The 14,569-nt window shown below is 46.8% G+C and overlaps 1 protein-coding gene across 1 annotated transcript; it reads right to left on the minus strand.

The window, feature by feature from the left end:
- Positions 1 to 262: 262 nt before the first annotated feature.
- LOC143383250 (carbohydrate sulfotransferase 6) lies at positions 263 to 1,450 on the minus strand. Its single transcript, XM_076837581.2, has one exon. The coding sequence runs from the start codon at positions 1,448 to 1,450 to the stop codon at positions 263 to 265; it is 1,188 nt and encodes a 395-aa protein (XP_076693696.1).
- Positions 1,451 to 14,569: the final 13,119 nt, after the last annotated feature.

Here is a 14,569-nt window from a genome sequence, read left to right on the forward strand (position 1 = left end):
AGTGCCCAAGGGAAGTGGGATGAGAGTTTTGCTTCCCGTGAAGAGCATACGTGTAGGGAAATCAGCTGCTGAAGAGGGCTCAAAGGAAAGAAAGCTGAGAATCGGGGAGAAAGACTTGGTCCTTTCCTAGTACAGGGGAGAATGAATCCTGGACTCTCCCTGCTTCTCTGGTGGCTGACTCTACTTTCCCATGCGCCTGTCCACTTCTCCTTCTTACACGCTCCTCCGGCACCCAAACTACTGTCGCAACTAGGACCCTCCGCTAAGGCTTGGAGTGCTCATCGGTGGGCGACGCCCACCTGAAGCTGCTCGGGCCGCGAGGCACCACGAGGTCCAGGTTAAGGTCACGCTGCTCATCCTCAGAGTACACGGGCCGGTAGCCCAGCAGCTGCAGGGCGCCGGCGCACAGCTCCTGCACGCGCCGAATCTTGCTGAAGGGCAGCGAGTGGCGCCAAGCCTGGGAGACGTTGTGTGCATCCCTAGACGTGGTCTTGAAGGCCTCTCGGCGCGCACCGGGCCCCGACCCGTGCGTGATATTGTGAATCCAGGACTCGAGCTGCGGCGTAAGGCTCAGGCCGGTGAAGGCATAGAGTGCGCGGATCTCGCGCAGCGGCTCCCTCGCCAGGTCCTCGAAGCGCACCAGGAGGTAGCGACCCTGCAGGAAGGGCGGCGGCTTGTGCAGAGCGGCCTCAGCTATGCGCACGTGGCTGCGACACACCTCGCTCACCACGCGCAAGCGGGGGTCGGCCTCCACCCACGTGCCGTTGGTGCCCAGCACTATGCCGTTATCGCGCGCCAGCGCCTTGGCCGTCTGCTCTCGGGAGCGCAGCACCGCTCTTGGGTCGCGCACCAGGTGCACGATGCGTAGGTTGAGCGCTGGGTCGTTGAGTAGCGGGTAAAGTACCTGCAGGTTAAAAAAGCGCACCTCCTTGAGCACCACGTGGCTATAGGAGCGGCAGGCCTCCTGGGCCAGGCCGAAGGGCCGCCGCGCGCACAGTGGCTTGCACACAGCCTCACTGCTGATGGCGCCGCGACTGAAGGCGTTGCAGGCGGGGGGCGAGCACAGCGCGCGGCTCACCGCCCACTGGAAGAGGTCCGACAGGTTGCGGCGCCACGGCAGGTAGGCGTCGAACACGTCCATGTCGCACAGGAAGACAGAGCGCACCAGATCGCGAACAGCCATGTGCAGCGCTGGAGCACTGCCTTGCGACAGGGCAGCCCACACGTGCCACGCGGGCTCCATCAGGTAGAACACGTCTGGATGCTGGCTGAAGAGCTGGCCCACGAAGGATGAGCCTGAGCGCCAAGAGGACAACACCAACACGTGTACACGCTGCTTGCCGCCGGCTGGGTACCACGGCCCTTGTCGGGAGACCAGGAAGAGCAGAAGGCAGGTCTGCGCCAGCAGGAGGGCAGTCACTACAGTGCCAGAGACGCGCGGTAGCCGCATGCCTGGGCCTGCGAGAGCCGAGCGCCAAGATTAGGGAACGTGGCACAGACACCCAATCCCACGTCCAAACTACTGTCCAGTTGTGGGTTGGCAGTAGCCTCAAGACTGAACCACCCGACCCGACTGGACAGAACGAGGGCTCCCAAGGCTGGTCTCAGTCCAGCGCTTTCCTGGGAATGTGAAATTAAAATACAAGCCATACAAGCCATGATCGAGTCTAGGCTGACAGCTAAATACTAGTGGCATAATACTGTGGGAAATCTATTTCTCCTTCTCTATCCACCTGTCTACATAGCTTGGACTATCTATCTAGAAAAGGATATATATATATATATATATATATATATATATATATATATATATACACACACACACACACACACACATATACACACACAAACACACATATATACATATATATATATGTATATATATTTCAATATGTGTTTTAAAACAAAATTCCTGAATTTTGCTTAAGAACTCCTCTTAGGTGGCTTAACTAAAGAGCTTGATGCCATTTGGCACACCAGTGCACTAAAAGTCTCCTTCAGGTTGAATCCTAGCTCTTCCACTTTTTACCCTGTGATCTTCCACAAAACATTTAACCTCTCTGTGACTCAGCCTACCCATCTGTAAAAGGGGGATAATATTGGTACCTGGCTCTTAGGGCTTGGGGGATGATTGAGACCAGCATGGGGAGAGGGGTCATGTAGTAACCCCTATAACAGAGGACTCAAACTTTCTAGGGTAAGTCCTAGAAAGGGTGCTTCTGTGCTGTATGATTTTTATTAACAAGCAAGTTTACTGTTGTTAGTAAAAATGTACAAAGGCCTGTGGATGTGGCTCAGTGGGAGAGTGCTTGCCTGGTAGGTGGGAGGCCATAGATTTGATTCCCAGCATTGAAAAAAAAAAAAAAGAGGAGGGGGAGTGTGGGTAAAAATAAGTAGAATGAACAAAGAGCACCAACTGTTCCCATCACCCCTTCCAGGTGCTAAATGTAGCCCAGGCTCCAAAATGAGAGGATCCTATGGGAGCCATGTGTGTTTTCAGAAGAGACCAGTTAAGGAGGAGGCAGGAATAGCTAGAGAAGCAGAGGTGGAGCAGAAGACGCCCCTGAAGGGCTGCTTGCCCCATCCCTACTGGGGGTACTCACTGCTGTCCAGGGCTGCTGGGAGAGCTGCCCACGCTGATCACAAATCCATTGGAGGTGCCTCAGGCCTGAGAAAGCAGGAGGGAGACTGGATCAGAGCCCCATAGGAGAGATAGTTCCCACCCAGGAAGGTCTCTAGGGGTGGGAACAAAGTTGCCCTGTCCCTAGCCTGAGCTGGGTATTTTTCCAAATGGATTTAAACAGATGGGCTCTCCTGATAGATGGAGGAAAGAGGGTCAAATTTTAATCCAAGCACTGCCACTCAGGAGCTGTAAAACTTGGAGCAAATGTCTTGACTTCTCTGGGGCCCAATTTCTTTCTCTATAAAATGGGGGGATGGCAGCATTTAACTTCTTATATTGTAAAGGTCAGTGCCACAAACACCTTTGAGGAGAGGGCTTGGTAAGTATCATACACAATCTCATGTTACTATTACTGTTCTAGTATTGAGTTCAGTTTCGTCCAGAGAAGAAGAAGCCCTTCTCCATGGGAAGCCTCCAAGTTTATGAGACCCCCTAAGATACCTATTCCTTGAATCCCTGCATCTCTCAGGCCCACTTCTAACAACCACTTACCCCTGGTCCCGTTAGTAGATCTTTACACTATCAAACTTGTCCTACAGGTGAAACACTAGGCTCAGCTCACATACCCCAAGGTCCCAGAGTTTCCTGCTCTGTGCACCTATTATTCCTGCAGTTATCTCCAAGCTTGGAGATAACATTGGAAGGGAAGGCCTGGGAATCTCCTTATCACTTTTGTAGTGTCTGCTTCTCACCAAACTGCTCTGTATCCATATCACCAACAAGAGAAACTGGACTTTAAACTGTGTGTAGGTCCCATCTCTGCTCCTTCTCTTCATCAGGAGGCCCCAGGAAAGGGTAGAGGACACTCAACAGCTCTGTATCTGATGAACCAAGAGCTGGAAAACCTGGCAGACAGGGGGAGTGGCCACCCATCTGCTCTGCACCCATTACCAACACTCCTGGGCTGCTGGCTGACTAATCCCCTGAGATTAGTACCAGAAAGGAAGGGAACTCTTATTTGCCAACAAGTACTTTACAGCTCCCTGACTTAACTGACAGACCCTAAGGCAGGCATTATGATTTCAGTTTTTAGTTGAAGGACTCAAGGGTTAGAAAGAAGCTAGGAATCTGATTGTAAGCTCTTGCACTTCTGATCACTGGCTGAGGGCATCTCCCACTCCTAATCACTCTCCCCAGATTTCAGGATCTTTATGCTTTGGCCCAAACAAAAGACAGTTGCCCTGCTGCCCCAGCCTTACTCCCAGCACAGGAGGACCTCAGCCTCAGGCCAAGGTGTTTGTTACCTGTGTTCTGGGAAAGCCAGAAATCTTCTTAAGTGAATCATCATGCACTACAGGAACTGCTTGCTATCTGATCCTATTACAGGAACTCATAAGAATTATGAAGAAGATTGAAGTGTTCTATGCTACCTGGGGTATCCAGAGAAGCCTAGGTCCTGGCTGAGAATTTTCTGATAAGGAGCCTTGTGTTTTGCAAGCCAGCCAATTGCTCAAGGGTTCCAAGTTAGGAAGAGCATGTCAGTAAGGCATTGTGCTATGTACTTTCACCTCAGTGATTGAATTTTTTCCTCCTTGCATTCCTAGGAGGTCAGTGGGGCTCAGAGACAAGAATGCCCAGTCAGCAAGGGTCAGGGCTGAGGGTGTAGCTCAGTGGTAGACTGCTTGCTTGCTTGAGCATGCAACACCCCCACACACACAGACACACACAGGACAAGGACCAGACTCCCAGTGTTAGGCTTGGGGAGGGGAGAAAGAAGAAGACAATCTAATCAGGAGCAACCTATAGAGTGGTCTTTTTCAAGTTGCTGAAACTTTTTCTGTTATAAAATCTTTTTAAAATTCTACTTTTGTCAAAATAATACATATGGCTTGAATAAATATAAAATTATCCTGGAAATTTATACAAGAAAAGGATGTTAGTTTATCTTGGAAGGGGAATAAAATAGCATAGACATTTTATGCTCAATTCTTTTTTTTTTTTTTTTTTTTTTTTTGCACCTTTTGAATTTTGGCCCATAGGAACATATTATCTATTTAAAAAATAACTAAACACATTTTAAATAACTAGTTTTAAAAAATCAAATAATTGTCACAAGTCATTTTCTTGCTCCAAAATTCTATTTCCAAGAGGCAATTCCTTTCAAAACTTTTAGCTGTTTCTTCTTCTAATTACCTTCCTATTTCTAAAAAACAAGAAAGCTTAAATTATTACTGTTACAATTTTTCTAATGACTTTCTAGTGATATATGTCTCCAACACACACACACACACACACACACACACACACAGGTATATACACAATTTTCTTCTCTTAGAAATCTCTTATTAATATAAGTCTAACTAAATCAATATTCAAAATTTATGTTATGTGCTTTTATAAAATAATTCACAGATGAAGCACATATATACTAAGAGTACATTACCTGTCTTGTAATGAAATTTTTTTCCCATGGAGTTAAATTGCCTTAGATAATATTAAAATTATAATAAAAGGTTTTGTTTTTTGTAGAGCTAAATTGCCTGGTATATTAAAATGATTTATAGAATGGATGAAAGATAAAATTGAGGAAATAACAAAAATAATAAATCATAGATAAAAGAGGGAAAAGAAAAGAAAGCAAGATGCTCAGTGGAGGAAGTCCAATACAGCAAGAGTCTCTACCCTGGTAGAGCTGATAACCTAGCTGGGGACATTAAAGACACACTATGTGATGGCAAAAGACCAGATGGTGGCCCAGACATCTAGCCATGGGAGATTCACGGTAGTCTGGGTATGTATATTTCTCTCTTGGATTCTAGAAAAATCTCCTAGCTGACCTCTCTTCAGTCCATCTTGCATGGTGCTAAACCACATTCCTGATTGTTTATTTCTACCCAATTTTCCTATTTCACTTCCCAGAATTCCCATCCAGTACCCTTTGCCTCAGATGACCAGGAATCATTACTGTTCTTCAAATGACTCACACCAGGAGTCACTGGTTTCCTGTGAGGGTGCCTCTCGTGTGCCTCTTGCAATGCATGCACTACTCTGCTGTCCATTACCCTTCTTGCCTGCAAGAAACTTGAGGGTTGGGATTGTGGTTTTTTTGCAAGTGAGTGTCTGACCTCAGGTATCCAGTGTGAGGCTCAGCCTGGCATAGATACAGCAGATATGATTTGGTCTACTCAATACCTGCTCCCTCTTCCAAAGCCAGCCTCTAGATTGACCCATCACATACCCACTCAAAGTGCTCGTGGTTTGGATGAAGCTGACCCTGGTTGCTAAGGGTCATGTGTCCCAAGATGTGCTCATGTATTTATACCACACACTGACTCCCTCTAACCCCCACCCCACATAAGAACTATTGGTTTAGGAATAGGATACCTGTTAGACTAAAATCCAAGGATTTTTTGTAGATCTGAAGGGAAAAGGGAAACTGAGTATAAAGCTAACATAGAAGAGAACTGAGCAGAGAATGAATGGGAGTTTGCAAGCAAACTGAGAGCAAAATCTTTACATCTAGAACTGTCTTTGCCAAATTCACCCATGGACTTCTCGGTTGGGGAAAGTATTCCAGTTTTGCTTCAACCAATGTGAGTTGAGTTTCTGCCACAACCAAGAGTTCTGCTTAGATGCCCTGGGTGAGTGAGTCAGGTAGAACTGGAGGGGAACGTGGGCAGAACTTCTGGGCATGCATCATGCTGTGTTCTCAGTGAGGATGCTGATTATATGGGTGTGTTAATCTGTGAAATTTCATCACACTGTACCTCTATGATCTGGGTTCTTTGCTGCTATGTTACACCTCAATAATCCTGACTGAATAAGATAGTAAGTATCATGACTGGAAATATGCTAAAGACTAAGTAGGTGATATTAGCAAATATTTGCTGAATTGAAATTGAATATCCCATCATCAAATCCAAAGACAATAATGAATTCCCCACTTGGCCCACATTTCTTTCTGTTCAGTTCCTTATAGTATCTTTTTTTTCTTTTTTGCAATTTCTGAGGTTGAAACTAGGGCCCTGCATATCCTAGGCAAGCACTCCTAACACTGAGCTGCATTCTTGATCTTTTTTAAAATTTTAATTTTGAGATAGGGTCTTGATAAGTTGTTGAGACTGGCCTCAAACTTGCAATTGCTCCTGTCTCACCTCCACAGTAGCTGGGCTTACAGGTGCATACCATTTGTGCTCAGTGAAGTTACAGTATCTTCTAAACATCCCTCACCATTTCTTGGCCTGAGAGAAACAGGAAGGAGCTACAGTTCTGCCTGGTTTGTGGATGGGAAAACCAATCTACAGGGGAAGGAATGGTTTGCCACAACAGATGTGCGGCTGGAGCCCAGGAAACCTGGCTCTCTGGGCAATACTCACGTTTGGCCAAACTCTGCCCGCCTTGACTCAGCAGATCCTCTTGTCACCAGCCTGTCCCAGCCCTGGCATGGAATCCAAGAGAGTGAAATGTAATACTAGGTACAAATCCTGGGCTCAGATTTCTTTTTGTTTGGTGTCAGCGGAAGGCCATCCCTGTTCAGGAGCCCTAAGGGCTAGAGAAAGTAGATTCCGGATGAGGAATCAGTAAACTCTAGGCATCAAGGACCTCCAGCAAAGTAAAAACCACTCTATGGAGCCCAGTGCATTTGTCAGGGAGAAGGAGGAAAAGAGGAGGGAAAGAGAAAGGGAAAAAATAAATATGAAGACAGGGAGGGAAGCAAGAGGGAAGATGGGTGTTCACAGTGGGCAAGAAGAAGAGCACAGTAAGAACTGTCAGCTGAGGGATTCCTGTATGCCAAGGCCTTCCCACCCAATTTCTGATTTGATTGTCACAGCAACTCTAAGAACAAGATGATCTTCTCTACCTTATAGGTGAGGAAGCAGGTTTAGAAAGACTAAAAGACTTGCCTAAAGATCTAAACGGTAGCTGAGTCAGAAGTTGAAACCTAATAGTCGACATTTAGAGGCCTTTGCTGCTTAGCGTCAAATGGAAAATGCACAAGTAATAAAACTTACATACAAATATAATCATATTGAAGGATACCAACTGTGTTACAAAACATAAATATCAAAGGACACCCAGAAATGGGAGAAGATAACTCCAAATAATATATTTGGAAAGGGACCTGAAACCGGATTATACAAAGAAATCTTACAATTCAATAATAAAGGGACAAGTAACCTGATTTAAAAGGGGGCAAAGGAAGCCAAGCATGGGGGCACATGCCTGGAATGCCAGCAACTCGGGAGGCTAAGGCAGGATGGCAAGTTTGATGCCAACCTTAGAAATTTAATGAGACCCTGTTTTAAAAATAAAAAGGGCTGGAGATGTAGCTTAGTGGTAGAGCACTCCCCTGGATTCAATCCCAAGTACTAGGAAAAAAGTATGGGGGAGGGAGTCAGAGAAGATATTTCTCCAAAGAAGATATACAAATGGCCAATAAGTACATGAAAAGATGCTCAAGGTTTCTAGTTTTGGGAAAATAAGAATCAAAACCATAATGATATATTGCTTCCCATGCACCAGGACAGGATGGCCACAGTAAAGAGAGGAGCTGGGGAGGGTAGCTCAGGGGCAGAGCATTTGCCTAGCTGTACCAGGCTCTGGGTTCAATCCTCAGTAGATAAAAAGAGGGGGAGAGAGAGGAAGAGAGGGAGAAGGAGAGAGATGTAATAATTTTAAAAATTACTAGTGTTCATGAAAAGAAGAGAAATTGGAACGTTTATATAGCGCTGGTGGGAATGTAAAATGAATAGTACAGCTGCCATGGAAAACAGTCTGGCAGTTCCTCAAAAGGCTAAACATAGAGGTACCAGATGATACTACAATTCCAGTCCTAGCCATCTACCCAAGGAAATTGAAAACATATGTTCACAAAAAAAAAAAAAAAAAAAAAAAAAGTTGTGCGTGAGTTTGCATAGCAGCATTATTTATAAAAAGTAGAGAGTTACACCTTAATAAAGCTCTTTTGTCAGGTGCAGTGGTGCACACCTGTGATCCCAGCGGCTCAGGAGGCTGAGGCAGGAAGATCACTCAAAGCCAGCTTTAGCAAAAGCAAGGCGCTAAGCAACTCAGTGAGACCCTGTCTCTAAATAAAATATAAAATAGGGCTGGGGTTTAATCCCCCATACCAAAAACAAACAAACAAACAAAAACTCTTCCCCACTCCCCCCAGCCCCATGCTGAGGATCAGTCCCAGGGGCTCACACATGCTAGGCAAGGGTTCCACCACTGAGCCATACATCCAGCTCCATTGAATCTATTCTCTAAAAAATACACAATACTGGAGGAAGAAGGGTGAAAGGAGGCACACTGGATATTAGTGTTTATTTTTCTATGGCCAGGGTACAGGTTATTTTTCTTCTTATTAGCACATTGCTGCAGTTTTCTGATAGTCTATGATAGACGTGCATTACTTTGGTAATCATGAGTTGATTATTTTTAATTGATTAAAGGAGACATAAGTGAAATACCCCCCACACACATGCACACCGCTCTCATTGCAAGGAGAGGTACCTGCAAATACGTCTTCCAGTTCACCTGAGTACTCAGTTGGTCAGAGAAATCCGGGGCATAGGATGGAGAATCACCTCCTGTGTGTGCCATGAAACATGTAAAAATCCTCAAGCCTACCCTCAGTCTCAGGACGGTGGACTAGGTCAAGCTGTGACAAAAGACACATCTATTCCCCAAGCCCTGGCCACATCTGCTGTTCTCTAAAGTTCTGATGAGGCAACTTTGTGACAACTGACAGAGGCAGGGAGGTTGGAGTCACACAGACCAGATGCTGCTGGAGGAGATAGATCTGCCTTCAAGAATCTCTTAGGAAATGAATTCAAATTACTCCGGGAGCCTCAAGATTCTGTGGCTTAAAGCCACCCTAGGGCATTACGAAGCAGATGAGCAGATATAAACCCCTTTCCCTGGCTCTGAGCTTTTGGGATTCTGCTTAGGAACCACAGTTTTGTTTCTTCCTCTGTTCTCTCAACCACAGTAGCCACAGGGGACTTCTGTGACCCTGAAAAGCATGGGGATTTCTGCCCAGTTGCTGGCAACCAATCAGCTTGTTCATAGACACCAGCTGGAAGTCCTCAAATTCAATTCACTTCTGACACTGACTATCTGGATACGGTGTCAAATGCCATGGGTTGAGGGCTTAGTCTCTAAGACTGGGCCCTCATCCCCAGATGCCACTTGCAAGCTTCAGGTTGTTTTACTGCCCAACCAGCTATGAACCAGGATTCCCATTACCCCATCCTGGGTTCACTGAATTTCTTTGGAGAGTACACAGAACTCAGAGAAACACACTTACTGGTTTATTACAAAGGCTCCAGATGAAGAGATGTGCAGGGTGAGATATAAGGGAAAGGGCCCCACTTCCATGTCCTCTTCAAGTATACCACCTTCCTGGTCCCTTCACACGCTCCCCTCTCTGAACCCTGTCCTTTTAGTTTTTTTATGAAGACTTCATTATATGTCTAATGATAATAGACTGGTTGGGCAAACCCAGCAAGGCCTGTCTGTTTAGATTCTTTTTGACCTCTCTGTGCAGCATTCCTTCCTTTAGGACATGGGGCAGGATCCTTCTGAAATGAGAATGTCATGATCTACTTCCAGACAAGGTAGGTCAGAGAATTTCTTCATACCATCAGGTGAAAGGCAGGGGAGAGGGGAAGATGTGAGTCTCTATGACCAGCCTTAAGGAAAGGAAATTCTAGTTTCTATGACCTGCTCTGGGAAAGGAGTTAAGAGTCAGGAAGTGTGAACGAAAAACCAAAAAATACATACCATACCATCCCAGGGATCCTCAAAGTGCACTAATTACAGTCGAAGGGCCCTAAATTCTAGCCCCCCCATTTTTTTTTCTCTGCAGCAATACACACAGGATATGGGGAAGGACTGTGCAGTTATGAAAAATTCCCATGTTTTCCTCAGTACTCACAAAGCCTTCCATTACTGAGATAATTGAGAATGTTCTCTGGTTTATTTTATTAACTCTTTATTTTAAATCATTCAGCGAGGGGCTGGGGTTGTGGCTCAGCGGTAAAGCCCTCACCTCGCATGTGTGAGACCCTGGATTCGATCCTCAGCACCACATAAAAAAAATAAACAAGTGAAATAAAGGTGTTGTGTCCAACTACAACTAAAAAATAAATATAAAAAAAATCATTTAGCGACTCAAGGAGGCTGAGGCTGAAGGATTGCAAGTTCAAAGCCAGCCTCAGCAACTTAGGTAGGCCTTAAGCAACTTAGCAAGACCCTGTCTCAAAAAATTAAAAAGGGCTGGGGGAGTGATACAGTGGTAGAGTGTTAAATCCCCGTTGGTAGAGGGTTAAATTCCCAGTATCAAAAAAAAAAAAAAAAAAAAAAATCATTCTTACAAGTCAATGAAAAAGGAAAAAGGGATTGTTTTGTGGAACTTGTTTGAATCCTGATCAGAACAAACCAACTGTAAGAGATAATCACAGAAATTTCAGATTTCAGTATGGACGAAGAATTGAATGCTGTTATCACTACCTAGGATATTGTTGTCCATGCATTTCTGTACCTGTCTCTGCCTATGAGATTAGACAAACCCAGTTTGTCTCATTAGAGAGTGTAAGTAGTGCATAATGATTAAGATTGTAAATCCCACTTGATCATTTACTTAATCTCTGCCTGTTTTTTTTCTTTTAAATCTATTAAGTGGAGGAAAGAGTGTAACCCATTTCATGGGCTTTATTTGAAGATTGCATTAATATTTGTAAGGAACCCAGAACAATGCTTGACCCATAGTACATTTAAAAGTATTTGTTCAGGAATCTTCCAAATACTGGGTCACAACTATATTCTATGAATCTAAGGGAAAGTCTATGCATTAGAGAAATCCAAGGACAATAGCCCTACCAGATTTTGGTGATCCTTTTGCCTAGCAACAGAAGGTGGCAACCAAGGCAGGGACTGTACAAACACACAGAAAACAAAAGACAATGGGGGATAATGGCTAGACACCTGGCTTTGAGGCCAGACTGGGTTTAAATTCTGTGTCTACCGTACATTGTGTGATTCTGGGCCAGTTGCTCACCCTCTCTAGGTTTCAGTTAATTCCTTGGTAAAATGAGGTTATAACTGCACCTACCACACAGGCTGCAGAGAACCAAGTCACTGCTCCTTCACAGCCTACTATTCCTAGTAGCTCTGGTATTTGACCCACTGGAGGCATCTGGTCAGCCAAGCCCTTCCTGCTCTTCAGACCTCAGTTTTCCCATCCTTAAATATGGGATTTTTTTTAAAATGTGAATTTTGCCTAGTGTCTCAGCTCAGTCTGTAATTCCAGCGACTGGGGAGGCTGAAGCTGAAGGATCACAAGGTCAAGGCCAGCCTCTGCAATTTAGTAAGACCCTGCCTCAAAATAAAATTTAAAAAAGGACTGAGGGTGTGACTCAGAGGTGGTGTAACTCAGAGGTAGAGTGCCCCACGGTTCAATCCCCCTGTCCCCACTTCTCTCTCTCTGTCCCGTACATACACGCACGAAGTTCATTTTGGCTTCCTTGTTTCGAGTTTAAGGGGGAAGAGAAAGGAATGTCAACATTTCTTGGACACCTACACAGAGGCCAAGGGGGCCTCTAGGCCCAAGGCGAAGCAGCCAGAAGCCTGATAGTAGGACTCAAATTCATCTGTGTCTGGTTCCAAATTCACTCACCAAACTACTTTTTCTCGGAGCTTTTCAAAGCCGTGCTTCTTAGATAAAGGATCCCCAACAGTGATCCGGGTGTAGCTCAAGCTCCAGGGAGACGCTCTCAAATCGCGCTACAAGCGCGATGCGCTTTCCACAGTGCAGACCGAATTGCCACCCTCGGATCTCCCCGTATGCTCCGAGCCTGGCTGCAGGATCCACGAGCCGCCCCAGCTGTGCCCCTCACCCAGCCCCAAGCCCACATGACAGTGGGGACATCTGGCGTAGCGAGCCAACGTACCCCAAAGCTTGGCGTCTCTGGCTGATTCCGCGAAGGGAGCAGACGCCTCTCTCCTGACGCTCAGCAAAGGCTCCTACAAGTCGTCCTTTCCAGGTTCCAGCCCACAGCCTGTTCCTTCTCTTCACCGGGAGACTCTGCAGGGGCTGATTTGGTCCTCAGAGTCCCACGACTATTAAGGGGCCCGCGGTGACACCAGGGACTGGGCTCCAAGAAGCATCGATGGGAGTAGGAGGCACCAAGGTTTTGGAGACACCTGGACACTCCAGGCGGAGCGAATCTGGAAACAAGGCAGGAGTCCAAGGGAAAAAGGGAGGCGCCTTTTCAATGCGATGTTGGGGATGCGGGTGTCCTGGGGCTGCGACACCCACGGGACACGGGCCTCCCATCCCGCGGGGCAGCCCCCACCCTGGCCCAGCCCGGCCCCCCGCCCCGCTGTACCTGTGCGGCCGCGGCGGCCCGCTGCGCTGCTCCGCGCTGCCCGCCCGGGGCGCACACAATGAGGCACTTTCAGACGTGGCTGCGGTCCCGGGCCGGCCGGCAGGAGCCAGGGCGGGAGCGAAGGAAGGAGCCAGTTGGCCCCCAGCTCCTGCTACGCTCCCCAGCCGAGACCTTGGGGCCACGCCTCGGGGGAGGGGCGGTGGCCGAGGGCGGGCGCAGCTGGGTCGGGGAAAGGGAGGGCACAGGTGGGCTCGGGGGACACCGGGGCCACATCGTCGGGACGAGGATGCCAAAGGGCGCTCGCAGGGTCACCTCTCACCCCACTAATGGTTCAAAAAAGTTGTTGTCCCCTCATTCTCCAGAGGAGGGAGGCTCCCGGGAGGACAAAAGGCCCTTGTGAAGGAAATCGAATCTTAATCTTGCCCCCCCCACTCCCCCACCCCCGCACCCCCCGCTCTCGGTGGCATCCTCGCAGTGACTTGGAATCCAAACTGCTCCCCAAGTTCTCAGCCTCAGCACTAAGCCAACACCCGGACACCTTGATGCCAGGGTACCCTCGCAGGCTCCTTGACGTAGTAGCCCAAGCGGGAAGGCCAAGAGGCCAGGTGGCTTTCAGGAATTGGGCCCCCGCAATTGCCCCCGCTTCCTGTCTCCTCGCTACCCTACTCTCGACCCCAGGCACAGATTTGATAGCAGGTCCAGATAAATACAGGATACATTTCAACAAATAAAACATATCCTCCCTACACCCCCCCACCCCCACTTACAAATAACAGGGCAGAATCCAGGCGAAGGACAGAGCAATGCAAAGACTTGTAATCCCTGATCTGAAGCAAGTCCCTGCTGCCGGGAGTGTGAATTAGTACCAACCCTGGCTGTGGGTTGGCGAGATGAATTAAGGTCCTTAACCATGGTCATCAGCTTTTTGAATTAGTAATTCCTTTCTAGGACCTATCTTTTTTTAAAAAAATATTTATTTTTTAGTTGTAGTTGGACACAATACCTTTATTTATTTTTATATGGTGCTAAGGATGGAACCCAGGGCCCCATACACATATTAGGGGAGCACTCTACCGCTGACCCACAACCCAGCACCCCCCCCACGCCCCGCCCAGGACCTATCTTAAGGAACTAAACCAGCAACAAGTATTTATATAGAGAGGTTCATAGAAAGTGAGTTTTTTGGGGGGATGTGGGGGAGTTGTGGGAAAGAATAGGAAAGAGTAGAAATATGTGTATCAGAATGCCAAATGCCAATCATGATAATTTAGGGATTCAGACAAGAGTTATTATTATTTTAAATTTAAGGTTTGTGTTTTTTACACAGTTTCCCTAGTAGGCATTTAGAATTATCTGGTCTGAAAGATACAAAAATCTTTTTAATTGCATGAATAGAAAGAGGAGAAGAAGATGGAGGGCAGATGGGAGAAAAGAGGGAGAAGGGAAAGCAAAGGGGAGAGAGAGCTTTATTAACTTTACATGACAGAAACTTGGTGGGTCATTAGGTCCTGGCGCCTGATTCCAGCAGAAACTGATCATTTGACAAAATTAGGAA

Source organism: Callospermophilus lateralis, chromosome 18 (assembly GCF_048772815.1).
Source record: "Callospermophilus lateralis isolate mCalLat2 chromosome 18, mCalLat2.hap1, whole genome shotgun sequence".
NCBI lineage: Eukaryota > Metazoa > Chordata > Mammalia > Rodentia > Sciuridae > Callospermophilus > Callospermophilus lateralis.

What these genes read in the sequence shown, in the direction of transcription:
- LOC143383250 (XM_076837581.2), bottom strand. Translation starts at nt 1,450, where the DNA reads ATGCGGCTACCGCGCGTCTCTGGCACTGTAGTGACTGCCCTCCTGCTG.